This window comes from Coregonus clupeaformis, chromosome 21, assembly GCF_020615455.1.
Source record: "Coregonus clupeaformis isolate EN_2021a chromosome 21, ASM2061545v1, whole genome shotgun sequence".
Taxonomy (NCBI): domain Eukaryota; kingdom Metazoa; phylum Chordata; class Actinopteri; order Salmoniformes; family Salmonidae; genus Coregonus; species Coregonus clupeaformis.
The window spans coordinates 41,489,711-41,517,620 of NC_059212.1; the positions used below are offsets into that span (position 1 = coordinate 41,489,711).

Sequence of the window (27,910 nt, forward strand, 5' to 3'; positions counted from 1 at the left end):
AACTCGCCGTGTTTGGAGGAGGAGGAATGCTGCCTATGACCCCAAGAACACCATCCCCACCGTCAAACATGGAGGTGGAAACATTATGCTTTGGGGGTGTTTTTCTGCTAAGGGGACAGGACAACTTCACCGCATCAAAGGGACGATGGACGGGGACATGTACCGTCAAATCTTGGGTGAGAACCTCCTTCCCTCAGCCAGGGCATTGAAAATGGGTTGTGGATGGGTATTCCAGCATGACAATGACCCAAAACACACGGCACAAGGCAACAAAGGAGTGGCTCAAGAAGAAGCACATTAAGGTCCTGGAGTGGCCTAGCCAGTCTCCAGACCTTAATCCCATAGAAAATCTGTGGAGGGGAGCTGAAGGTTCGAGTTGCCAAACGTCAGCCTCGAAACCTTAATGACTTGGAGAAGATCTGCAAAGAGGAGTGGGACAAAATCCATCCTGAGATGTGTGCAAACCTGGTGGCCAACTACAAGAAACGTCTGACCTCTGTGATTGCCAACAAGGGTTTTGCCACCAAGTACTAAGTCATGTTTTGCAGAGGGGTCAAATACTTATTTCCCTCATTTAAAATGCAAATCAATTTATAACATTTTTGACATGCGTTTTTCTGGATTTGTTTGTTGTTATTCTGTCTCTCACTGTTCAAATAAACCTATCATTAAAATTATAGACTGATTTATGTCTTTGTCAGTGGGCAAACGTACAAAATTAACAGGGGATCAAATACTTTTTTCCCTCACTGTAAATTCATTTAATTTTGTCTCAACGTTAACTTTTTCAGCCCAAGTTCCCAAAAAAAGGAAATATAACATTTACATAAGTATTCAGACCCTTTACTTAGTACTTTGTTGAAGAACCTTTGGCAGCAATTACAGCCTTGAGTCTTCTTGGGTATGACGCTACAAGCTTGGCACACCTGTATTTGGGGAGTTTCTCCCATTCTTCTCTGCAGATCCTCTCAAGCTCTGTCAGGTTGGATGGGGAGCGTCGCTGCAAAGCTATTTTCAGGTCTCTCCAAAGATGTTCGATCGGGTTCAAGTCCGGGCTCTGGCTGGGCCACTCAAGGACATTCAGAGACTTGTCCCGAAGCCACTCCTGTGTCGTCTTGGCTGTGTGCTTAGGGTCGTTGTCCTGTTGTAAGGTGAACCTTCACCCCAGTCTGAGGTCCTGAGCTCTCAGGAACAGGTTTTCATAAAGGATTTCTCTGTACTTTGCTCTGTTCATCTTTCCCTCGATCCTGACTATTCTCCCAGTCCCTGCCGCTGAGCAACATCCCCACAGCATGATGCTGCCACCACCATGCTTCACCTTAGAGATTATGCCAGGTTTCCTCCAGATGTGATGCTTGGCATTCAGGCCAAAGAGTTCCATCTTGGTTTCATCAGACCAGAGAAACTTGTTTCTCATGGTCTGAGTCTATAGGTGCCTTTTGGCAAACTCCAAGCAGGCTGTCATGTGCCTTTTACTGAGGAGTGGCTTCCGTCTGGATACTCTACCATAAAGGCCTGATTGGTGGAGTGCTGCAGAGATGGTTGTCCTTCTGGAAGGTTTTCTCATCTCCACGGAGGAACTCTGGAGCTCTGTCAGAGTGACCATCGGGTTCTTGGTCACCTCCCTGACCAAGGCCCTTCTCCCCCAATTGCTCAGTTTTGCCAGGCGGCCAGCTCTCGGAAGAGTCTTGGTGGTTCCAAACTTCTTCCATTTAAAAATGATGGAGGCCACTGTGTTCTTGGGGACCTTCAATGCAGCAGACATTTTTTGGATGATCAATGGAAACAGGATGCACCTGCGCTCAATTTCGAGTCTCATAGCAAAGGGTCTGAATACTTAAGGTATTTTGGTTTTTTATTTTTAAAACATTTGCAGAAATGTCTAAACACCTGTTTTCTCTGTCATTATGTGGTATTGTGTGTAGATTGAGGAAATCAATTTAATGATTTTTAGAATAAGGCTGTAACGTAACAAAATGTGGAAAAAGTAAAGGGGTCTGAATACTTTCCGAATGCACGTTATTGCACAAGAATTATACATTCATGGATTTTTTTAGCGGTTGTTTTCTCTTTATTCAACCCGCCACCTCCATTCATACACACTATTTCATGACCCTAAACCCGACCGCCCTGCAGATATAACCGTGGTGACTGCGGGTTTTGAGTCAACCCGCGCCTCACGCACTCACACATACATACAGTACCAGTCAAAAGTTTGGACACACCTACCCATTCAAGGGTTTTTCTTTATTTTTACTATTTTCTACATTGTGGAACAGTAGTGAAGACATAAAAACGATGAAATAACACATGGAATCATGTAGTAACCAAATCCAAAATATTTTTTTCTTTGAGATTCTTCAAATAGCCACCCTTTGCCTTGATAACAGCTTTGCACACGCTTGGCATTCTCTCAACCAGCCTCACCTGGAATGCTTTTCCAACAGTCTTGAAGGAGTTCCCACATATGCTGAGCACTTGTTGGCTGCTTTTCCTTCACTTCGGGCCGACTCATCCCAAACCATCTCAATTGGGTTGAGGTTGGGGGATTGTGGAGGCCAGGTCATCTGATGCAGCACTCCCTCACTCTCCTTCTTGGTAAAATAGCCCTTACACAGCCTGGAGGTGTGTTGGGTCATTGTCCTGTTGAAAAAAAAATGATTGTCCCACTAAGCCCAAACCAGAAGGGATGGCGTATCGTATGGTAGCCATGCTGGTTAAGTGTGCCTTGAATTCTAAATAAATCACAGACAGTGTCACCAGCAAAGCACCCCCACACCATAACACTTCCACCTCCATGCTTTACGGTGGGAAATACACATGCGGAGATCATCCGTTCACCCACACCACATCTCACAAAGACACAGCGGTTGGAAACAAAAATCTCCAATTTGGACTCCAGACCAAAGGACACATTTCTACCGGTCTAATGTCCATTGCTCGTGTTTCTTGGCCCAAGCAAGCCTCTTCTTCTTATTGGTGTCCTTTTAGTAGTGGTTTCTTTGCAGCAATTTGACCATGAAGGCCTGATTCACACAGTCTCCTCTAAACAGTTGATGTTGAGATGTGTCAGTTACTTGAACTCTGTGAAGCATTTATTTGGGCTGCCATTTCTGAGGCTGGTAACTCTCTAAAGAACTTATCCTCTGCAGCAGAGGTAACTCTGGGTCTTCCATTCCTGTGGCAATCCTCATGAGAGCCAGTTTCATCATAGTGCTTGATGGTTTTTGCGACTGCACTTGAAGAAACTTTAAAAGTTCTTGATATTTTCCGTATTGACTGACCTTCATGTCTTAAAGTAATGATGGACTGTCGTTTCTCTTTGCTTATTTGAGCTGTTCTTGCCATAATATGGACTTGGTCTTTTACCAAATAGGGCTATCTTCTGTGTACCCCCCCTACCTTGTCACAACACAACTGATTGGATCAAATGCATTAAGGAAAGAAATTCCACAAATTAACTTTTAAGAAGGCACACCTTTCTTCACTATTATATATATATATATATATAATGTAAAAAATAGTAAAAAGAAAGAAAAATCCTTGAATGAGTAGGTGTCTCCAAACTTTTGACTGTTATTGTACATACACATATCCTTCACTTTGAGAGCCTAGGCCCTTAACCTCTCTTGCCCCTTCTCGCTCTCCCTCTCTCCTTTTCTCCATCCCTCTATCCATCCCTCTTTTCTCAGGCCCTGCAGTCCCTCTCTCTGGCTGACTCGCGCCTGCGCTCTCGGGGCACAGTGCTGGTGAATGCTCTGGGAAGCAATGCTTGCCTGCGCAAGGTGGACCTGAGCGGGAACAGCCTGGAGGATGCGGGAGCTAAGATGCTCAGCAAAGCCCTGCAAATCAATGCTACACTCAGGTAAGAGAGGGGGAGGGAGGGAGATAGGGGAGCTCATTATACAGTTGCTATGCTGTAGGTAATGCAGTGATAATGTAATGAGACGGTTTGTGTTATGGCTGTGCAGTACTATCTGTAGTGAACACACGTATTAGCACTTCTAAGGTTATTCATGTTTTGCAATTCTGAATTTGTAATTTGACGGGTGTCGTGTATGTGAGCTGTAGACGTAGTTCTTAAGTCAATTATTGATCTAATTCTGTCCCCATTTGATCCTACTAAGGAGTGTGACGTGGGATCGCAATAACACAACGGCTACAGGATTCCAAGATGTGGCTCGGGCCCTGGAACAGTAAGACACAGACACACAGACCCTCTCTTCCACTCACTCAAACAAACTTGAACACGAGAGACTGTCATAAAATTCCAAAGACAGATGTATCTTTGAGCTTGCCTTGCAGTCAAGTGTTTGTCATTGCACAGCATTTCATCAGCACTCTGATCTGTTTGTGCGGCAGGGCTGCCTGTGTGAGTTCTAGTGACAAGGATTCACATAAAGAGGCCAATATATTAGAGCGATATCCACTACTGCCTCAAGCTTTTCCATTCTGTACTAGTTAAAGGCAAGGTAGCTGTAATTATTCATATCAAAGGTATGGATTTTTAATGATTCTTCTTTTATCCCTTTCTCACTCTCTCTTTACAGTAACTTCACCCTGCAGTACATGCCCATCCCCCTCAGTGATGTCACACAGGCATACCGAAGCGCACCTGAGAAGATTGACCAAGCACTGACCAAGGTTGGTCACCTGGGGGTGTGATATCACCCCATGACCTAATCACACCATGACATCATGACTGTTGTCAACAGCTTATGTCTCATATCCATCTCTCATATGTTCTTATTTCTCCTCTGTTCATTTTACTTTGTAAAACCATTTCTTCTCTCTTTCACACTTCGTCTTTCATCTCCCTCTGTCTGTCAGATCCAGCGTGCTCTGCTGAGGAACAACCAGACCCAGAGGTTCTCTCAGAAACAGGCTCTGCGTCTACACCAGGGCCTGGTGACCAGCACTGCTGAACAGGTACAAATACTGTGTGCACTGTGATCTTTACGAGAAGACAATCTTTGAGGCAAAACTCCACAGACTGATGGAAGTGTGTATGTGTGTGTGTCAGGTGATGGAGCGGCTGTGTGTGCGTGTGCACCAGCAGGTGTGTGTTCTCCGAGGCTTAGAGGAAGGAAAGGAGCTGCAGGCTGCCAGACAGGTCCTGAAGGAGGCCAGAAACTCCCGTGCGGTAAGTATGTGTGTTAGTGTGTATTATAAACCACTCTCTCTCAGCTATACTGTGTGTGTGTGTTTATATATTCTAAGCTCCTCTCTCTCCTTCTCAGCTATACCCGTCTCTGTGTGAACTGGTTCATGTTCTCTCAGTGGACGGGCCTGTCAGACAGAAATTGGACTTTCTGGCAGGAGAGCTGACCAAGGCTGCTGATAAGGAACTACAGGTAGACTACTCAACACTCCTCTCCCCCTGCATGGTTGGAGTTGGACTATGATGAATTAATTCAGAAACAGATACTGTAGATGGATAGATGCATTCTCTTCCAGGAAATCTGGTCAAGGTTGCTGATAAGGAAATACGGGTACTGTGATTCTTATCAGAGACAGGACTTATTGAATGAGGGACTAACACATTGATTGCTATATTGACTGACTTCCTTTTATTCCCAGGTGATAGTGGACTCCATGGTGTCTCTGTGTCAGGAGCTGTGTCCCATGTCCTCCTCTGCAGCAGAGAGACTCAACCCTCCGCTCTCCTCCATCTCAGAACGCGTCTCCATCCCTCGCTCCACCATCCGCACCGCCCTGATGGAAAGAGCAGCACAGGACATCAACAGAGCCCTGGAGTAAGTGTGGGAGGGAAAAAAAGCAAGAGGGGATGAAAAGTGTCTAGACTAAAGAAGAAGGAATTTGAAGGAAGAATATTCTCTCTCTCTCTCTCTCTCTCTCTCTCAGGGAGGTGAAGCTGTCTGTGGTCTCCTATCTGACCAACTCCATAGTGGATCAGATCCTTCAGGAGCTCTACACCACTCACAAAACCCTGGTACTAACACACACACTATCTCTCTCCATCTGTGTCTCTGAGAGTCTTTATCTGGCTGAGAATTATGCAAATGTATCTATAACAGTGACTTAGTGCAGTCTCAGTTTTGTCTACTCTTTTTCTCACACCAGTTCATGTAGTCTTAACAAGTAGATGGCTTTGTTTTCTCAGCTTCGTCAGGTGTCCCAGGTGAAGCGTTGGGATGATGGAGGAACAGGCAGACACACCATCAGAATCACAGACTCACTGGACTTCCCTGATGAGGAAGGTCTGGGCATGAACATCGTAAGTGTGTGGGTGGTTGTACGTGTATGAGTGCATTTTTCCATTGCTCTATCACGTTGCCTTTCCTTTCTGTGTCTTACTAGGACACTATTGCCATCAAGAAGCGCAGCGCCAGAACCCGAAGGATTCGGCCAGTGTCCACCAGACTGAGTAAGCTCACCTGATTAACTAAATCAATGGATAAACCGCTTCTACCCTCTGTTCTATTGGTGAACGTGCAATCACCAGAGAATAAACTGGACGAGCTCCATTCGAGACTATCCTATCAACATGATCTGAAGAACTGTAATATACTATGTTTCTCCGAGACGTATCTGAACAAGGACATGGAAAATATAAATCTAGCAGTTTTTTCTATACATTGGCAGGACAGAACGGCAGCGTCGGGCAAACTCAAGGGTGGTGGTTTGTCTCTAATCTCTAATATTAAGGAAGTCTTGAGGTTCTGCTCACCCGAGTTAGAATACCTCATGATAAGCTGTAGACCATACTATTTATCAAGAGAGTTTATCTATATTTTTTGTAACGGTCTATTTACCATCACAAACTGATGCTGCCACTAAGACCGCACTGAACCAGCTGTATAGGGCCATAAGCAAACAAGAAAATGCCCAGAGGCGGCGCTCCTAGTGGTCGGTGATTTTAATGCAGGAAATCTGAAATCCGTTGCACCTAATTTCTACCTGAATGTCACTTGTGCAACTAGAGGCAAAAAATCACTTTTACTCCACACACAGAGATACATACAAAGCTCTCCCTCGCCCTCCATTTGGCAAATATGACCATAACTCTATCCTTCTGATTCCTGCTTACAAGCAAAAACTCAAACAGGAAGTACCAGTGACTCGCTCAATATGGAAGTGGTCCGACGACACGGATGCTAAGCTACAGGACTGTTTCGCTAGCACAGACTGGAATATGTTCCGGGATTCATCCGATGGTATTGAGGAGTTTACCACATCAGTCACCGGCTTCATTAGTAAGTGCATCGATGACGTCGTCCCCTCAGTGACCATACGTACATATCTCAACCAGAAGCCATGGATTACAGGCAACATCCGCACTGAACTAAAGGCTGGAGCTGCCGCTTTGAAGGAGCGGACACTCATTCGTACGCTTATAATAAATCCTTATACGCCATCCGACGAACCATCAAACAAGAAAAGCGTCAAAACAGGACTACGATAGAATCCTACTTCACTTGCAAACTATCACAAATTACAAAGGGAAACCCAGCCGCAGGCTGCCGAGTGACGCAAGCCTACCAGATGAGCTAAATGCAATTCTATGCTCGCTTCGAGGCAAGCAACACCGAATCTTGCATGGGAGCACCAGCCGTTCCGGACGACTGTGATCACGCACTCCATAGCCGATGTCAGTAAGACCTTTAAACAGGTTAACATTAACAAAGCCGCGGGGCCAGACGGATTACCAGGATGCCTACTCAGAGCGTGCGCTGACCAGCTGGCATGTGTCTTCACTGACATTTTCAACCTCTCCCTGATCCAGTCTGTAATACCTACAGGTTTCAAGCAGACCACCATAGTCCCTGTGCCCAAGAATGCCAAGGTAACCTGTCTAAATGACAACAGCCTCGTGGCACTCACATCTGTAGCCATGAAATGCTTTAAAAGGCTGGTCATGGCTCCCATCAACACCATCATCCCAGACACACTGGACCCACTCCAATTCGCATACCGCCCCAACAGATCCACAGATGACGAAATCTATATTGCACTCCACACTGCCCTTTCCCACCTGGACAAAAGTAACACCTACGTGAGAATGCTGTTCATTGACTACAGCTCAGCATTCAACACCATAGTGCCCTCCAAGCTCATCACTAAGCTAAGGATCCTGGGACTGAACACCTCCCTCTGCAACTGGATCCTGGACTTCCTAACGGGCCACCCCCAGGTGGTGAGGGTAGACAACAACACACGCTGGCCCTCAACATGGGGGCCCCTCAGGGGTGCGTGCTTAGTCCCCTTCTGTACTCCCTGTTCACCCACAACTGCGTGGCCGCACACAACTCCAACACCATCATTAAGTTTGGCGACGATAAAACGGTGGTAAGCTTGATCACCGACAACGATGAGACAGCCTATAGGGAAGAGGTCAGAGACCTGGCAGCCTCTCCCTCAACGTCAGCAAGAGAAAGGAACTGATCGTAGACTACAGAAAACGGAAGGGCCGAGCATGCCCACCATTCACATCAACGGGACTGTAGTGGAGCGGGTCGAGCGCTTCAAGTTCCTCGGTGTCCACATCACTAAGGACCTATCATGGTCCAAACGAACCAACACAGTTGTGAAGAGGGCATGTAAACGCCTCGTCCCCCTCAGGAGGCTGAAAGGATTGTACGGGTCTACCATTGAAAGCATCTTGACTGGCTGCATCACCGCTTGGTATAGCAACTGCTTGTTATCTGACTACAAGGTGCTACAGAGAATAGTGCGTGCCACCCAGGACCTCTATACCAGGTGGTGTCAGAGGAAGGCCCTAAAAATTGTCAAAGACTCCAGCCACCCAAGTCTTAGACTGTTCTCTCTGCTAGTGCATTGCAAGCGGTACCGGAGCACCAAGTCTGGGACAAAAAGGCTCCTGAACAGCTTCTACCCCCAAGTCACAATACTGCTGAACAGTCGCTACCCCGACTATTTACTCACATTACATACGCTCACACACACAAAACACACATACATGTATATTGACACACACACTTTCACACCCTTCACATACGCTGCTGATACTCTGTTTATTATCTATCCTGATTGCCTAGTCACTTTTTCCCCTACATACATGAAAATATTACCTCAACTACCTCGTACCCCTGCACATTGACTCGGTACTGGTACTCCTTGTATATAGCCTCGCTATTGTTATTTTATTGTGTTACTATTTCCTTTTTTATTTCGTACATTTTTCGTACTTTTTAACTATGCATTGTTGGGAAAAGGCTTGTACGTAAGCATTTCACGGTTAAGTCTACACCTGTTGTATTCGGCGCATGAGACAAATACAATTTGATTTGACCCAACTCTCTTTCCCTCTCTCAGGTCTGGGTGATGATCCCACCTCCTCCCCTCCTCCCTCAGCCCTGTCTCATTCTGCCCCCCTGTCCCGCTCAGCATCATGGGAGTGTCTATCCACACTGCCTACCCATGGTGCACCACTGCGCCACGTGACGAACGCCAGGCCGCGGCCCCCTCGAAGGCACAGCCGAGGACAAGTCCCTCTGGACACAGTGAGTCCCTTTTTGGCTCATAGCAACCTCTAGGACTTTCCACCATATCGTTTATGCAATACCTGTCCAACCTTCTCATATCTTCACAAGTGCCTAGGGGGTATGGGCGAGGGGTGAATGCTGGACCTAGCATCTGAGTCAAACAGGGTTTACATTATTGTCTATTTACCTCACAGTTAAAATCCACTTTCCTTTTATTCTCAAATTTGTCATCCTGTTTTTTTTCATGACAGTGGCATTCCAAAAATAAGTTCCTTTATGACTGTGAATCTGTTGCATTGTTTATGACATTCTCCAATCTGCAATGCACTGAGGCAACGTTTGTCTTTGTTTTGTTTAGTAGTTAGAAGCATTTCTAAATCGGTACAAACCAAGTTAGTGAGCTGGTAATGAGGAATCATGTTGAGCTCTGAATAGAAGATCTCTCTATTGGCAGGCTGTCAGATTCCTCAGCTGCATCCCAAATGGCACCCTTTTTTCTAAATATTGCACTTCTTTTGACCCAGAGGCTTATGGGCCCTAGTCAAAAGTAGTCCTCTATATAAGGAATAGTCCTACAGCCAGTCATTGTAAATGATAATTGGCTGTGTCAGCACTGCAGTAGTTTCAGTGAGACCGAAACATTGTGTTGGTGGCTGTCGTGTGTGTGTGTGTGTGTGTGTGTGTGTTTGGTTGTATTGTAAGCCTGTTATCTCTGTCCTCTCAGCACTGTTCAGAGAACGGAGGAGTCAACCTGCTGGAGGATGGACTGCCTGATTTCTACACCAAGAGAGTCCTGATTGACAGGTAGGATTTCCTCACGATACACACACACACACACACACACACTAGCGCTCTCGCTGGCGCTCTCACTGACCCGATCCCATATCTTTATCTCTCCCCACCAGTCAGCTGTCATCACTTCATCAAGCTCAGTCCCTGAGGAGGAAGAAGAGACGCAGTGTGCTGTCAATCTTCTCCGGGTTCCGCAAAAATCGCAACTCCACCATCTCCAATCAGGAAACGGAGTACGGAGGGAGTCATGAAAAGTCATGCACACATTTTATTGATTCAAATATGGTTACAGGTCCTTGTTATAAATGGTTCATTAATTGTTACCAACAACTATTTTTTTTTAAACTGATAATTTTTATAATAAGACTCTCAAACTTGCTGACATAATTGTAACTGACTTTCTCTCTCTCTCTCTCTCTCTCTCTCTCTCTCTCTCTCTCTCTCTCTCTCTCTCTCTCTCTCTCTCTCTCTCTCTCTCTCTCTCAGTAGTGGCTCAGAGAATGTGTACTCTATGATTCAGCACCCTAAGGATCCTGGGAAGGTGGAGGCCATCATTGAGGTGGGGGCCAATGGGAGGATGATGCCGTCCCTCAGGCCCATCCAGAGCGTACCACTGCCTGGGATGAGGGGGGCCAGCCCCAGCCCCCACTGTCTCACACAGAGACAGGTAGGAACGTACCACTGTAGGTCTGTCCCTAGCTCATGAATAGGGCCAAGAGTTTTACATGACTACTTGACCTGACTAGTCATCTCCTGGTCTATCCCACTCATTATCATAAGATGTCATAGTACAGCATGTATGCTTTTACTTTCTATGTAATCTATTGCATACGACACAGTGTAAGCCTTACAATTTTCTCTCTCTCTCTCCTTCTCTCTCCCACCTTCCAGCCTTCAGACCTGGTCAGCATGGTGTACAGTTGTATCGGAGCAGAAGACAAGGACTCAGACAGTAGCTTTGAGACCAGACCAGTGGACAGAGACACTGACAGACCGATTGCATCAGACACCCAGACAGAGACCCGTGCCAATGGACATGCAATGTCCTCCACTTCTCTGACTGACAGACTGCCTGACAGACTGCCTGACAGACAGACAGATCTAGTCAGTCAGGACCTGTCGATGCCCAGCGCTCAGACAGACACACAGGAGGAGGTGGACAGAGGGACAACGGGGACAGTCTCGTTGGACAGGCAGGAGGGCGCCCCCTGTGGACAGAAACCAGAACCCCTTTCTCAGAGCAGCAAACCCAGTCTGGCCAGCATGAGACAGAGACATCTGCAGGGGAGCTCCGGTACTGCAACATAAATATCTAGACGCTTTCATAGCTCTGGGTGCTGCATGTGCCATGGACGTAGAGTTGTTACAAAATTACAATTGTCTAATAAAAAGCATGAGCTGGAGCACACCCAAAATTACAATTGAACTTCTGTTTCACACTTTCTTCCTTTTAAGAGAAATCAACAGATGATGTAGGATGGATAGATGGAGACGGGGTAGAAGAGGAGAAGACTGGAAGGAGACGTCAGGATGTGCAGAAAGACAGAGGGGCAGAAGGACAGCGTCCTCCCATTCCTGAAAAGGTGGGTGTGCGTGTGTCCTCTAATTTCTTGTATCGTTGTTTGTGTACGGTAGTCTGTATCTGTGTCTCAGTCTCTAACTGTATGCAATCTCTCTCCACAGCCTGGTAAAAATAATACTTCTCCAAAGACACCGCCTGCTGTCACTCCACCTGAGGAAAGAGCCAATGAGAAAACCCCGCCTCCTGTGCCACCTGCGTCTACCAAGCCGGTGTTTGAATCTTCCTATCCTGCTGGTTGTCAAGGTATCACTGTGATGAAATATCATTGAAGATGGTTTTAAGAAATTATTATTAATTGTAATGATAATTGGTTCCTTTCCTGACCAACAAATCATTCATGGCTATGAAAATGTTGTTGATGATGGCGATGGCTAAGGTTGACATTTTGAAAATTCAATCAGATGAGGGAGGAACAAATGGTTATCCACTGAAGGCACATCGCAACAGGAAAGCAAACTCATGTGACACAGGTATGTGTGTGAGTGTGTGTGTGTGTGTGTGTGAGCGGGTTCACTGCATGTGTGAATGTGTGCTGTACGTCTGTACATACAGGTTTGTCTCTATAGATGTCTGCATGCATGTGCTTGTTTTACGATATCTTTTCAATTCAGATTTCTGATTTAATGCATTTATTTTCTTGCTATTTCAGTCATTGAATGCTGTCTCATAGTCTCTATTATATACTCGGTCCATCCCTCTGCCATGGACATTCCAGTAGATCTCTTAGGATGTTTATCATGACTGCTACATTCCTGCAACCTGCCCCTTTGTGACCCAGTCACCATCTGTGTGGCCCTGTGTGTGTGTCTCATATCATTTTCCTTCAGGCATGGAACGGGACAGTCCCAACGATCTGGAGAGGGGGATCTCAGATCGCGAATCCCCTGTGAAAAAACCCAGACTCCCCCAGAACAGAAACAGATCTCTGGACCCCAGGACTGGGTGTATGTATCTGTATCTCTGGACCATGCTCTGTGCCATACTGTATGTGCATGTCTGAATGTTCATACTGTAGTTTGTTTTGCGTGTGTGTGCGAGCCTGTTCAAAGCCTTCTTTTCATGAGTCAGTGGTTGACCTGAGAATTGACCTGACATTGGCATGTTGACAGTCATGACAGTCTTACCCTAACCCACTGTGTCACATGGTCAGAAAACACTGGGCCATTAACATCTTGTTGACTGTGTCCTTGACACTGGGCCATTAAAATCTAGCTGGAAAATTCCAGACAGGATGAGTGTTTGGGGAGATGGGTGAGAGGTGCTCTTTCTAATTCTTAAAGGGATAGTTGGCTGCAGATAACCTAGCGGTTAAGAGTGTTCGGCAAGTAACCGAAAGGTCGCTGGTTCAAATCTCCGAACTGACTAGGAGAAAAATCTGTCTGTGCCCCTTGAGCAAGGCACTTAACCCTAATAGCTCCTGTAAATCGCTCTGGATAAGAACGTTTGCTAAATGACTAAAATGTTGACATTTTGGCAATTGAGCCCTTTTTTCTACTTACCCAGAGTCAGATGAAGAAAGTTAAAGGTCATTTCTGGAGCCATTGCTAACTAACGTTAGCGCAATGATTGGAAGTCTACAGGAGCAGCTAAGTAGAAAAAAAAACGCTTATTTGCCAAAATGTTGAATTATCCCTTTAATGGCAGATTAAATGAGGCCAAACAAGGACCCTGACATTCAACTCTGTCTAGGTCCTGAAAGTCCAGATCCCGGCACCGGTGAGACGTCATGACAACAACCGACAGGAGGCAAAGACAATGTTCAGGACAACTGTCGGGAGATGAGGAGAGTGAAGAGAGATAGATAGAGAAGGGAAGTTAGGAACTTGGTCACCATAGACCCAACTGTCGTTATCCTCATATACAGTAGTCATTTCTCTCATATTGGCTGAACATGCATGTATGCTCTGCTTTTTTCCTTTCATACTCAGTTGCACTTGCTTTCATTCCTTTACAGAGGAAACACACACACTGGTGTCTGAGGGCGCTCTGGTATTCTCATGCCCTGTTATTTCTTGCACTTCTTGTTGTACAAACATCTTTGATCATATTTCTCATTCTCCCTGGTCTTTCTGTCATTGACAATTTGTGACACTGCTACTGTAAGAATGAGTTGGTATTTATTCTAAACCAGTATTATGTAAATATTCAATAAGTGAACAAACTACACTAACCATTGTTATTACTAAGTCATTACATGGTAACAGGTAACTTCATGTTTTTATTTACAATAAGGTTATGATGAATATGATGTTGTAAGGATGTTTTTCCTATGGCATATGATAAGTGAAGATTGAGACGATGACGTGTATTGTTTATCATATTACAGTAATCTAGTAGTTTATCAATGGAACATGATGGCAGTTTGTTTTAATCTGTTTTAATTACATTTTACAGGACTGAAATAAGTATATTTTCAAAAAATCCATATAATTAAACGATCAATAAAAATTGATTTTTACCAAAGGAACCAAACTGATGATGCACTCTCTTGGGGACAAACAAAACCACCCTAACCTGACTTCTGCATCAGGAACTCTTTTATTTTTTTGGTGTGAGATTAGGATTTGGCCCACTATGAAAATTGCATCCATGGGTTTTGGAGCAGTACTATGTAGTGCCAGGTAGAGGGAGCCAAATACTTTGAGTTTAGAGATGAAGCCATTACTTGGATGAGACAAATTAGTAAGGCTGAGTTTAGACAAGTAGTCCAATTCTGATCTTTTTCAGAGCTGATGTGATTGGTCAAAATAACAGAATTGGGCTGCCTGTGTAAACACAGCCTAACTGCCCTTCTACACTACAGCCATTGGGCGTCCGGCGTTGCCGTCAGACATAAGTCGTTGAGGGGATGCTTCCTTTGAAATCAATGAAAGCTGCTATGCAGGCCGTGTTGCACTCGCATCCAAGCTCAAGAATCGCAGAGGTTCAATTTGACGGCTGATGCTTATGTTCATTCTATCTTGTGAATTGAAATAATGAGAAATAAAGTTACAAATGGCCTCCACTAGACACCGCTGGTTATTTTACTAAGATCTATGAAGTCAATAAGCGACTAGCTAGCAGAAACTGTAGCTAGCTAGCCACATTGACTATGTTCACAATGTAAAGAAAAGCAGCATGTGTAATTTAGAGGATCATTTAGTATAACCACTAGCAACAATTTGATAGTACTTGTTAAAAATTGAACCAAAGCTATTGTACTTACGCATAATCTATAAATATGGTACAGTACAGTAGGGGAAAATAGAATAAAGATGCTCTTCCCCTCTGCTCTCCGTGTTGAAGGTAGAATGTCACATTGACATGATGCACGGGACGCTTATAGTGGAGCTGAAGTGTTAGCCACACAAACTATACATGAGGAGTGTCTGTGAAAAGTATTTTTAATAGAATTGGTAGTGTCCATTTGCTTGAGGTAGCCTTCAACTGAAAGACAGGCCAAGAAGAAATTAATCAATGAATTAGGCAAGGATTAAATTGGCTCTGTAAAAAGACTATATTCATTAATCGGTAACACTTTACAATAAGGTTTCATTTGTAAAGGGTTTATAAAGGGTTTTGTAGTGTCTGAACATTTATAGCTTTGGCTGAGGTTTTCATATTGTTGGTTAAATGAACTCTACTTTGCTTTGCTGAAACATCTGGAAAGTATTACTATAGGGGCCCCCTAAAACAGTGGACATTGGGATATGTGGAGGCCAGGGATTGGTCTATTCAAAACACGCCATCTTATGTTACATAGGATATATACCATGTTTGAACAAAGGGACGGGGAGAGCGATCATATTTGAGATTGGGTTTGTTGCTCTCCAGATTCTGCAGAAGTCTGTAAATTGATGCTAAAATCTTTGATATAATAAAAGTTATAATCAAGTACAGTGTCAGCAGATTTCTTAACACAGCATTGCAGCATCGTTGTTCGGCCACCACAGAAATTGGGACGTGTTGCGTCTGTTTCAACGTTACATCATGGGCTCCGAGCTGACTCTCGCTCCAGAGTCCGGCAGATAAGGGTGAGCTTTCTCACAATTTTGGGCGCTGGTCAGTTCGTGTAGCTGTGTGTGCGTTGGGGGGATGCACCGTGAACAACCTGTGTGAGTTGTGCTGTTATTGCTGTGTGATGAGATTCCGTTCTAAATTTCTACATTTGTTTGCGTTGGAAACAAAGCAAACAGGGGGGAGTGTGTATATAATACAGGATCAAAGGAAAAAAAGGAATTGATAACACTGGGCCCAGGGAAATTTGGCTTGAATAAAATTAAAGGGAAAAGGAATCAAATAAAGGAATAAGACAAGGAACTAAGGAAAAAGGTATACTAATTAGGACGTCGCTGATCTACGGAAGCCCTCAAATGAGGCGATCATTAGATGGGCCACAAATCCTGTGAAGTCACTAGGTGGATTTTCGGGTCAGTTCCAAGGGACTGTGAGTTTGTAGAATACACATTCAATTGTATGTTACCTCTCGGTATATAGTTGACGAGGTATATGTCTGAAGTAGCCTCTCATTGAATATCTGCAACTCAAGGTAGCACAAATTTAGGAAGGAAAATCAAGGAATAGGAGCGACGGAAGCATGCTTTTGGAATTGTATGAATGGATGCATTCTTGTTGATTGAATAGTTTTCAGGTGTGTGTGAGAGAAAGAGAGTGTGTGTGTGTGCAAATAAAGATGTCTCTGCTGTGTTTGAGCTGTGTGGATTGTGCAGAGAGTTATATGCTCGACTCATGCTATGATAAGATTTTATGTTAGATATATATACATATATATGTTTTGGTTGAGAACAGGGGTTTTAGTTTTTTTGTAAGGAAATCTGTTAATTACGGTTAAAATCTTATGAGTCTCCATTTGAGAGAACGTTTTCACATTTGTTAAAATCTATGAGCCCCCGGGAGGACGTTATGATTGTATAGAGAGGATTTGTAATGGATAAGAAAATAAGTATAACTCTACAGATTAGAGTAAAATAAGTGAAGAAAGAAGAGAGCGATAATAGACTACAGTTACGTTAAGAAACTTCGAAGTAGGATTTGTGTTCTATGTTTTGTGTTGGTTTGTGCGTTTTGTTCAGTGTTACTGTTGTCTGTGAGGTAAATGTGGTTTGTTGGAAAGAACGGAGAGACAGCTGGTCTGTCTGCTGTTTGACTTAGAGAAAAATTGCTTGCGGGAGCACTCATCTCACTCTGAAGACACACGTGTGGAGTTCTAGGATTTTGCAGTTAAACAGAGCGAATATGCCACTCCCCTGCCTGCACTGAGCTGCTGTGACACGCAAACTTATAGCTGAAAAAAGAAAGGGGGAGATTTGAGTATACACAAATAAAGTATTCTGTCTGTTAAGCGGCTGTTGCTTGACTAAGAAAAACATATATGATGATTATTCCAATAGTTTAATATCTGTATTGTATGGTTGAAATAACCCAGTGAGTACATAAAATACTAAATTGTTGTCTGTTTCTTTTGTTCTCCTGTGGTGTGAGAGATGAGAAGGAGGAGACAGAGAGAGAGGAGGTGCTGACTAGTGCGTCACGCGATAGCATGTGCTGTCCCAGATCCAGTCCAATTAAGGCCAGTACTGTTCTATCCACAAACTTACTTTCCCTTACAGGATATTATAGATGAAGGGCATTTACAGTGTGGAAAAAAAGTATTTAGTCAGCCACCAATTGTGCAAGTTCTCCCACTTAAAAAGATGAGAGAGGCCTGTAGTTTTCATCATAGGTACACGTCAACTATGACAGACAAATTGAGGAAAAAAAATCCAGAAAATCACATTGTAGGATTTCTAATGAATTTATTTGCAAATTATGGTGGAAAATAAGTATTTGGTCACCTACAAACAAGCAAGATTTCTGGCTCTCACAGACCTGTAACTTCTTCTTTAAGAGGCTCCTCTGTCCTCCACTCGTTACCTGTATTAATGGCACCTGTTTGAACTTGTTATCAGTATAAAAGACACCTGTCCACAACCTCAAACAGTCACACTCCAAACTCCACTATGGCCAAGACCAAAGAGCTGTCAAAGGACACCAGAAACAAAATTGTAGACCTGCACCAGGCTGGGAAGACTGAATCTGCAATAGGTAAGCAGCTTGGTTTGAAGAGCAATTATTAGGAAATGGAAGACATACAAGACCACTGATAATCCCTCGATCTGGGGCTCCACGCAAGATCTCACCCCGTGGGATCAAAATGATCACAAGAACGGTGAGCAAAAATCCCAGAACCACACGGGGGGACCTAGTGAATGACCTGCAGAGAGCTGGGACCAAAGTAACAAAGCCTACCATCAGTAACACACTACGCCGCCAGGGACTCAAATCCTGCAGTGCCAGACGTGTCCCCCTGCTTAAGCCAGTACATGTCCAGGCCCATCTGAAGTTTGCTAGAGTGCATTTGGATGATCCAGAAGAGGATTGGGAGAATGTCATATGGTCAGATGAAACCAAAATAGAACTTTTTGGTAAAAACTCAACTCGTCGTGTTTGGAGGACAAAGAATGCTGAGTTGCATCCAAAGAACACCATACCTACTATGAAGCATGTGGGTGGAAACATCATGCTTTGGGGCTGTTTTTCTGCAAAGGGACCAGGACGACTGATCCGTGTAAAGGAAAGAATGAATGGGGCCATGTATCGTGAGATTTTGAGTGAAAACCTCCTTCCATCAGCAAGGGCATTGAAGATGAAACGTGGCTGGGTCTTTCAGCATGACAATGATCCCAAACACACCGCCCGGGCAATGAAGGAGTGGCTTCGTAAGAAGCATTTCAAGGTCCTGGAGTGGCCTAGCCAGTCTCCAGATCTCAACCCCATAGAAAATCTTTGGAGGGAGTTGAAAGTCCGTGTTGCCCAGCGACAGCCCCAAAACATCACTGCTCTAGAGAAGATCTGCATGGAGGAATGGGCCAAAATACCAGCAACAGTGTGTGAAAACCTTGTGAAGACTTACAGAAAACGTTTGACCTGTGTCATTGCCAACAAAGGGTATATAACAAAGTATTGAGAAACTTTTGTTATTGACCAAATACTTATTTTCCACCATAATTTGCAAATAAATTCATTAAAAATCCTACAATGTGATTTTCTGGATTTTTTTTCCTCATTTTGTCTGTCATAGTTGACGTGTACCTATGATGAAAATTACAGGCCTCTCTCATCTTTTTAAGTGGGAGAACTTGCACAGTTGGTGGCTGACTAAATACTTTTTTTCCCCACTGTATCTGTTTGTGTATGCCTAAAATATTTCATGTTGTGAACATTTAGCAGGGACTTTGCAACAGACTGATCAATTGATGTAATTGAGAATTGCACATTGAAGTTTTTTTGTGCATGGGTTGTTTTGATTAGAGTTGTGTTAGAAATCCAGCACTGAGATTATTCTGTAAAATTAAGGTGATTGGGTGCTTATTAAGCAATTGGTTTGTGGGTGCTGTAGTGTTGCTGGATTACAGGTCTTTCTTTTTTGATTGCTCTGAAGTTGACTAGTTTCCTTTATTTTTATTTATCGGATGTGGTAAGATTGCCACTAATCAATAATTTTTTGGAATAAATAAATAAATACATAAATAAAATAATAATAAAATTAAATAAATAAATTTATAAAAATTATAAAAATAGGAGGGAAAGATAAGCAACATAGCTTAAAGTATTTTTTGGTTTACAAATTAATTAGTTTAAAATAATAATAAAAAATAATAATAATTCACAATAAAGGAATATAAAAGAGTTGTTACAATGCGGGAAAAGGACATCAAAACTATGAAAGTAATTACTCCTGTTGATGTAGTACAAAATAGTAATCCTTTAGTTAATGGTATTGCAAGGTTATCTGGAAAATGGCATAAACGTTGGCCTGACATTGAACAACCATGGCCAGTGGAAGGGACTCTTAACCCAGACGTAATTAAAATAATGCAAGTGCTTGTGTCCACATATAAGGCAGATCAAAAGAAGGGGAAAAAAGGGGAACAGCGTAAAGAAAAGAGACAAAGAAAGCTGGGTGTTCTTAAGTTGTTTGAAAATGAGGGACAAAAACTGATAAAAGATACAAAAGATAAAAGAGACAGAGGTATAGAGAAAATGGCAAAAGAGGCGAAGGTAACAGAAAAACTAATGGTGAAGTCAATACACCTTTCTCACATAAGGATTCAGCAAAAAGACCCCCACCTTACGAGGAAGAAGTAGAGTTTAAGGACGTCTATCCTCAGCTTCCAGTGATCATTCAGGAGGGTGATTATTGCATCAGAGATGAAGATGAACGAATAATAGAGAGAGGACAAGCAGAAACGACCATAAAGATGAATCCAAACTCCAAAAGTAAGAAGAAACGACATGTCTGGAAACTAAGGGTAGAGTGAGGTTCAGGAGGATGGAATTTGAAGATGATGATGATGATGATGATGATCAGAGTGATTCAGAAGAGATCATGAGTGGATATGACCCTGTGATCAGACGGAGGTTGGCTAGAGCGGAAAGAAGGGGTGATGGAAGTTGGAAGAAGAAGGATACAAGAGATTGGACCTCTGATGAAAGTGAAGATGGAGACAGCGATGAAAATTTGGAGATTAAAGGTGCTTCTTGTTCAAGAGGATTTTATCCTACAATGACTAGCACAGAAGAAATAGAAAGAGATATGGATCGATGCATATCATGCTTGGATAAGGCGAATAATTTAAAAGAAGTAAGAGAATTGGAAGAACAACTCAAGAAGTTGAAGATACAGAAGGAAAAACTGCTGAAAAAAGAATCCCAAAAATTGGAGAGGAGGTATACATTGCGGCCAAGAAAAGGGAGCACAAGTAAGAAGATGATGCCAGTGATAATTCGAGGACAGAACCTGGAGTATAAGCCTTTGCAGAATACCGATATGTCAGATATACTTGAGAAGCTGCCTACTCTTCAAGATGGAGCATATCCTTGGATTTCAAAGTTGGAAGAAATTACGGTGGGAACACAGTCTGCCATAGGAGACATTAAGAGACTTTTGGCTAATCTCCTTGGGATTCCAGGTATGGAAGAAATTTTTCAGAGAGCTGGACTTAATCGATATATGGGGACTGCGGTGAATGATCCTGAGTTGTTAGCTGCAAGTAGAAATAGGCTGTGGAGAGCACTGAAAGATAAGTTTCCAACAAATGTGCATCCTGACAACATTCTGATTGACTCACTAGGACAACAAGAAAATCTGAGAGCCTATGTGTCAAGAGCTCATCAAGTGTGGAGAAATATTACCGGAAATGATCCAGATGTGAGTCAAATAGAGCAGTCAATTTTGCGAGCTAAACTGCAGATGGGGCTGCCCTCACCAGTAAGGAGCAAACTGGCAGAGGTGGTTGGACTTGGAAGCATGGCAAAAGGTGTCTATACAGATCATATAGCCCATCAAGTGGATCTATACAGGAAAAAGGAACACAACCAGAAAGAACAGGACCAAGAAAATCTCAGAAAACTAAATCAAATACAACTGGTGGAGAATAAGAAGACGGAGAAGAAACAGGCTTTGGTTATGCAGAATCAGTGTTCATCAAATCAACAATCACTGCCACAGCTTCAACCGAACCAGGTCCAACCGCAATTGTCCCAGCCACCACTAGTGGGACCAGTTGTTTCATATCCACAGCCAGTTTCCAGACAGACACAGAATTGGAGAGGAAGAGGACGAGAAGGCTTAGGAAGAGGAAGAGGAGGAAGATTTAATCCATACTTCCAGCAATCTTCAGAAGTGTGTTATAATTGTGGACAGGTTGGTCACTTTGCCCGTGAGTGTACGGCCAGGAGGAAACACCAGAGGAAATTTCAGAGGAAGATACAGGGGCCAGTCAAGATCATTTGGAGGACCGGTGAACCCTTATAGGGGCCCGGAGCCAGGATTCTAGAGGTGCCCAAAAGATCCGAAAGGGGGGTGTCAGCTGGTAGCATCAGGACCGGAAAAAGATCCAACAATTGAGGTGAAAGTAAACAACCGACCATTGGAAGTGATGGCGGATAGCGGAGCTGCTTTCACTTGTGTTCGGCCTGAAGATGTTACACATCTCCCTATGTCCAATCAACTGATTCGGACAATTGGATTTGAGGGAGTGAAACAGCTGATTCCTCTTACGGAACCAATTGAGCTCTGCTATAAAAATCAGAAAACTACAATACCCATACTGGTATCGGAACATACACCTATTGCATTGTTGGGAAGAGATGCATTGTGTAGATTTGAATTGTACAATAAAATGTACGCCAGATGGCTGTCTGGTAGAAGTGCCAAAAGAAAAGGTTTACCAATTGTTGATGACGACAGAGATTGACTCTTCTTCAGTATTTTGGATTGGAAATCTCAGTGCAGATTTTTTGAAGCCGGTTAAGATATGGGAGAAATTTATTGTGGCAAACATGCCAGATGCGAGGCTTCCTGAATATCCATTTCATTGTATGCTCAAGTATTTCAAGAATGCCGCCCAATCGAACTCAGAGGAATGGTTGAGTCATCAACCAAAGAAAGTTCAACTCAACTCATGTTGCATAATTTTAGGACCACAAGGAGCAGCTATGAAGATAAACACAGATGATTATCTGGATAAAGAATTTGAGATTGAGAAGAGTGTGCCACATGTGACCTTGTTGGTTTCTGAAGACTATGAGCAGAAGCATATAGGAGAAATGATGACAGAAGCAGAGAAAGCTGTTTTTGTACCGATGAAAGAGAATTTGGCGATTTGGAGGAGTGAAGATCAGCGATTTCTCAAAATCATGATTTCGGCTCAAGGACAAGGACAGCCACAAGCTGTACGGATGACACATGAATCTATTTGCAGTGTGAAGATGGATTCAGACCCTATGAAAGAGGAGATGTTGCAAGAAGTTCCAGAAGGTTTGTGGTCTCAACACAGTACCGATATTGGACTTCAGCCCAACCGGTGAAAGTTGAACTTCGACTAGGAGCCAGACCTCCTTGGAAGAATCAGTATCCATTGAAAGATGAAGCAATCCAAGGGATCGAACCACAAATTGAAGGACTTTCGAAAGCAGGTGTTTTGAAGACAATAAAAAAATCCTCAGAGTAACACGCCTTTGTTGCTTGTGAAGAAACCTGATGAGACTTATCGTGTGGTTCATGATTTGAGAGCGGTGAATGAGGTATTGACTGATTTTCCAGCAGAAGTGCCAGACCCGCATACCTTGTTAGCCCAAATCCCTCCTGATGCGACACATTTCACGGTATTAGACTTATGTGGTGCATTTTTTTGTGTTCCACTTAGTGTAGAAAGTCAGGGTTTATTTGGGTTCACATATAATGGACAGTTCTATGAGTACAGTCGATTCCCACAGGGGTTCAAGCATAGCCCTCACATTTTCAATAAAGTACTGAAGGACGATTTAGTAGGGATAGATCAGATATTGCAAAGCACTGTCACTCAGTATGTGGATGAAATAATTATCTGTTCACAGAATAAGGAAACATGTCATAAAGACTCAATTAAATTGCTACAGGTATTGGCAGAAAAGGGGCATAAGGTTTCACAGAAAAAGTTGCAATATTGCCAGGAGAAGGTCGTTTATTTGGGTCAGAAAATAATGCATGGACACAGAAGCATTTCTGACAGTCAATTGGAAGCTATTCGTAAGGCTCCGAAGCCTAGAACTGTCAGAGAGATGATGACATTTCTTGGTATTGCTGGTTATTCTTCAGCCTGGGTTGAGGTCTATGCTAGTTTGACGGGACCTTTGAGAGCTATGGTTAAGGATACTGGGAATGGTCAACTCCATAGCAATCTTTCCTGGACACAGGAAGGCTTTGTGGCATTTGAAACGATCAAACAGAGGTTGCAAGAGGCACCAGCACTCACACTACCAGACTACTCTAAGAATTTCTTGCTATTTGTGTCTACTTCTACTGGAGGTAAATATGCTTGTGCAGTTCTTTGTCAGCCGACAGGTACAGGGACGAATCCTCAACCTATTTCCTACTACTCTACTGCCTATTCAGAAGTAGAACTAGGGCTACCACTGTGCTACAGAGCAATGGTGGGAGTATATTTAATGTCTGACAAAGCATCATCTGTTACGATGGGTTACCCAGTAACAATTCTTACCCATCATAGTCTCAGAAATCTTCTGAACTATGGAAAATATACATTGACTATGCCTAGGCTCAGAGACTATCATAGGCTCTTAGAGCAAGAAGATGTCACCCTAGTGAGGTGTGATACGGTGAATCCAGCCGAGAATTTGCCAACTTCAGAGGATGGTGAGCCACATGATTGTGTTCAAGAAGCAGAGAAATACTCGAGGCTTAGATCAGATTTGCAAGCCCTTCCATTATGTGAGGCAGACCTGGAGTATTGGACTGATGGGTCTTGTTATCGTGTGGGAGATACATTGTGTGCTGGCTATGCAGTAGTTAAAGCCCAAGGAACTGGATTTGTTGTTGAAAAGGCTGAAGTAATACCACAGCCTGCGTCCGCACAACTTGCTGAACTTGTGGGGCTAACAGAAGCGGGTTTGTTAGCAGAAGGAAAGCGAGTGACGATATATACTGATTCTGCATATGCACATAGTGTATGTCATTTGTTTGGAGCAGTGTGGAAAGGTCGAGGGTTTAAGAAAACGGATGGTTCTCCGATACAACATCATGCGCAAATAATGAAACTGATGCATGCTATGATGAAGCCTAAAGAGATAGCGATAGCTAAGTGTGCAGCTCATAAAACAGATGAGTCAAAAGTCACACAAGGGAACAAAGCTGCTGATGAAGCTGCAAAAGCCATCACAGGAGCGGACAAATTGGGCAAGGTTTTTCTGGTCACTCATGGAGTGGACTTGGAAGACAAAATTACGCTTAAGGATGTGATTTTGATGCAGGAAGCTGCTTCTACGATTGACAAACAGTTATGGCTAGACCAAGGTGCCGTCAAAGATGCAATGGGTCTTTGGAGAAACCATGAGGGGTTGATAGTAGTGCCTCTAGACCTATTAGGTCTGATGATTCAGGAAGCACATGGGTTAGGTAATGTTGCAAGGGGGGAGGTTAGGAGAAAGATCACAAAGGAGTATGGTGTTTGGGCACCATACAGTGGGGAAAAAAAGTATTTAGTCAGCCACCAATTGCGCAAGTTCTCCCACTTAAAAAGATGAGAGAGGCCTGTAATTTTCATCATAGGTACACGTCAACTATGACAGACAAAATGAGAATTTTTTTCCCAGAAAATCACATTGTAGGATTTTTAATGAATTTATTTGCAAATTATGGTGGAAAATAAGTATTTGGTCAATAACAAAAGTTTCTCAATACTTTGTTATATACCCTTTGTTGGCAATGACACAGGTCAAACGTTTTCTGTAAGTCTTCACAAGGTTTTCACACACTGTTGCTGGTATTTTGGCCCATTCCTCCATGCAGATCTCCTCTAGAGCAGTGATGTTTTGGGGCTGTCGCTGGGCAACACGGACTTTCAACTCCCCTCCAAAGATTTTCTATGGGGTTGAGATCTGGAGACTGGCTAGGCCACTCCAGGACCTTGAAATGCTTCTTACAAAGCCACTCCTTCGTTGCCCGGGCGGTGTGTTTGGGATCATTGTCATGCTGAAAGACCCAGCCACGTTTCATCTTCAATGCCCTTGCTGATGGAAGGAGGTTTTCACTCAAAATCTCACGATACATGGCCCCATTCATTCTTTCCTTTACACGGATCAGTCGTCCTGGTCCCTTTGCAGAAAAACAGCCCCAAAGCATGATGTTTCCACCCACATGCTTCATAGTAGGTATGGTGTTCTTTGGATGCAACTCAGCATTCTTTGTCCTCCAAACACGACGAGTTGAGTTTTTACCAAAAAGTTATATTTTGGTTTCATCTGACCATATGACATTCTCCCAATCCTCTTCTGGATCATCCAAATGCACTCTAGCAAACTTCAGATGGGCCTGGACATGTACTGGCTTAAGCAGGGGGACACATCTGGCACTGCAGGATTTGAGTCCCTGGCGGCGTAGTGTGTTACTGATGGTAGGCTTTGTTACTTTGGTCCCAGCTCTCTGCAGGTCATTCACTAGGTCCCCCCGTGTGGTTCTGGGATTTTTGCTCACCGTTCTTGTGATCATTTTGACCCCACGGGGTGAGATCTTGCGTGGAGCCCCAGATCGAGGGAGATTATCAGTGGTCTTGTATGTCTTCCATTTCCTAATAATTGCTCCCACAGTTGATTTCTTCAAACCAAGCTGCTTACCTATTGCAGATTCAGTCTTCCCAGCCTGGTGCAGGTCTACAATTTTGTTTCTGGTGTCCTTTGACAGCTCTTTGGTCTTGGCCATAGTGGAGTTTGGAGTGTGACTGTTTGAGGTTGTGGACAGGTGTCTTTTATACGGATAACAAGTTCAAACAGGTGCCATTAATACAGGTAATGAGTGGAGGACAGAGGAGCCTCTTAAGGAAGATGTTACAGGTCTGTGAGAGCCAGAAATGGTTGGTTTTCAGAACAATGGGCAACTCCCATGATGTGTCTTGCCCCACGTTGGAAACCCTGATGATGCATTGGTCGATTTAGCTATTTATTCCAGGAATTAAGGCCTCATCTGAAGATCTCAAGCCATGTTATTGGTGTCGTTCGCTGGTTTAGTAAGGGACTTTGTGAGATCTGCCCATCTGTGAAACGTGCTTGAAATAAAGACGACCTGGAACGTGCCCAGAAATGTATGTTGACACTGACATCATGTGACAGTGCGTCATGAAGAATCAGGATGGAGGTGAGTACGCAATGGCCAGACAGAAGAGAAAGAAAGAAACATTCACAATATAAAAATGTTGACAGAGGAGAGCGGGTACGTTCTCTGAAAGTGTTTACGCACGTGAACACACTGGAATTTGAATGCATGGTAGTGAATGAGAGAACAGACGGGCCGCGAGCTTCAACACCGTCAATGCATCATGTGCTTCAAATTAGAAAGCAAGCAAGGCTATTTTTCTGGCATCTAGGCAATGCAATGCTGGTGAAGTGAGCCGATTAACAGACTGTTTGTGCATTGTCACGTCTGTAATTGTGACATGTATAGTTAGTGTCTATTTGGTGTTGATAAGTTTAGCTGCCATTGCTGATAATAAATATTTGAAAACAATAACTTTATGCCTACCTTTGTTGATTTCGAGCACAGGCATATAGCCTAGGCAGGCTCCGGCTGGGAAACTCGAAGGACTCTGTTCAAGAGAGAATTCTCTTATGTATAAAGAACGAGACTAGCTAAATTCTTTATAAACTGCAAGGGAGTATTAGCTACAACTCTCCTCACCTTAGAGAGCCAACATAACAGAGGCAGGTACGGTGAGTCAAGGGACACGCAACAATAATTCAGGGTTACATAGCAAACATAACAAATACAACTGTTTATTATGGATTCTCAGGACAATTAAGTTGGCATATGCTACACAGTGTATGCAAAGATTTTTATAACTAAACCAAGATAGACCACAGCTTATCGTTTCCAATGGGAACAAATTAGTATAGTGGGTAGAACAAGTAAGGAGGTGGGCAGGCCCAAGTACGAACTAGCGATATCCTATTGGCGCGTTCTAGTATACATCTGCATAATTCTGCTAGGGAACGCCTACTCTGGGAATTGGCCTTTGCACTCCTAAACAGCGCGATTAAAAAAAACTTTTGCAATGGGTAAAGTCTACAAAACTTAGTCCACTCTGTTCATAACAGATTCTGGTTTTGAAACAGAAAACTGTATTGACATCAAATGTTTAATTGATGAGAACATTTGCAGAATGTGGGCCAAAATCCATCTTGTTCCATCTTCTCCCACTGCCCGCCAGTGGGCTTCCTCTCACTACCATCTTTTGTAGTGAGTGGAAACGCCAACCGGATGCTTTACATTTATACATCCAGTGAAATATCTGCCTCATTGTTCTATCTGTGGTGTATGTGAATTGACGCTGTCTACTCTCGCACACAATTTTTTATGCCGTTGACAGCGTATCTCTGTGGTTTCGGCTTAAGTAGCTAACAAGCTAACTAACTTTTGGAAGCACCTCTGTCCTACCTAGCTAGGAAAGATTAGCTAGCATTAGGTAAAACCTAATAC

The 27,910-nt window shown here is 43.5% G+C and overlaps 1 protein-coding gene across 6 annotated transcripts in view; it reads left to right on the top strand.

Annotated features, from left to right (window-relative positions):
• Positions 1-15,495, top strand: part of LOC121535649 (capping protein, Arp2/3 and myosin-I linker protein 3) — a 47,766-nt gene extending 32,271 nt beyond the window's left edge. Inside the window, exons 21-40 of one of the 6 annotated variants that reach the window (XM_041842889.2) lie at positions 3,693-3,865; positions 4,128-4,196; positions 4,551-4,644; positions 4,831-4,929; positions 5,024-5,143; positions 5,241-5,354; positions 5,581-5,756; positions 5,866-5,953; positions 6,125-6,238; positions 6,322-6,388; positions 9,298-9,485; positions 10,192-10,271; positions 10,373-10,513; positions 10,746-10,926; positions 11,151-11,553; positions 11,715-11,842; positions 11,943-12,084; positions 12,243-12,311; positions 12,669-12,785; positions 13,531-15,495. In XM_041842889.2, the coding sequence (XP_041698823.2) occupies positions 3,693-3,865; positions 4,128-4,196; positions 4,551-4,644; positions 4,831-4,929; positions 5,024-5,143; positions 5,241-5,354; positions 5,581-5,756; positions 5,866-5,953; positions 6,125-6,238; positions 6,322-6,388; positions 9,298-9,485; positions 10,192-10,271; positions 10,373-10,513; positions 10,746-10,926; positions 11,151-11,553; positions 11,715-11,842; positions 11,943-12,084; positions 12,243-12,311; positions 12,669-12,785; positions 13,531-13,571 (2,604 nt within the window). In that variant the 3' untranslated portion in view covers positions 13,572-15,495. The other 5 variants (XM_041842890.2, XM_041842891.2, XM_041842892.2 and 2 more) reach the window with 5 other exon arrangements.
• The last annotated feature ends 12,415 nt before the right edge of the window (positions 15,496-27,910 follow it).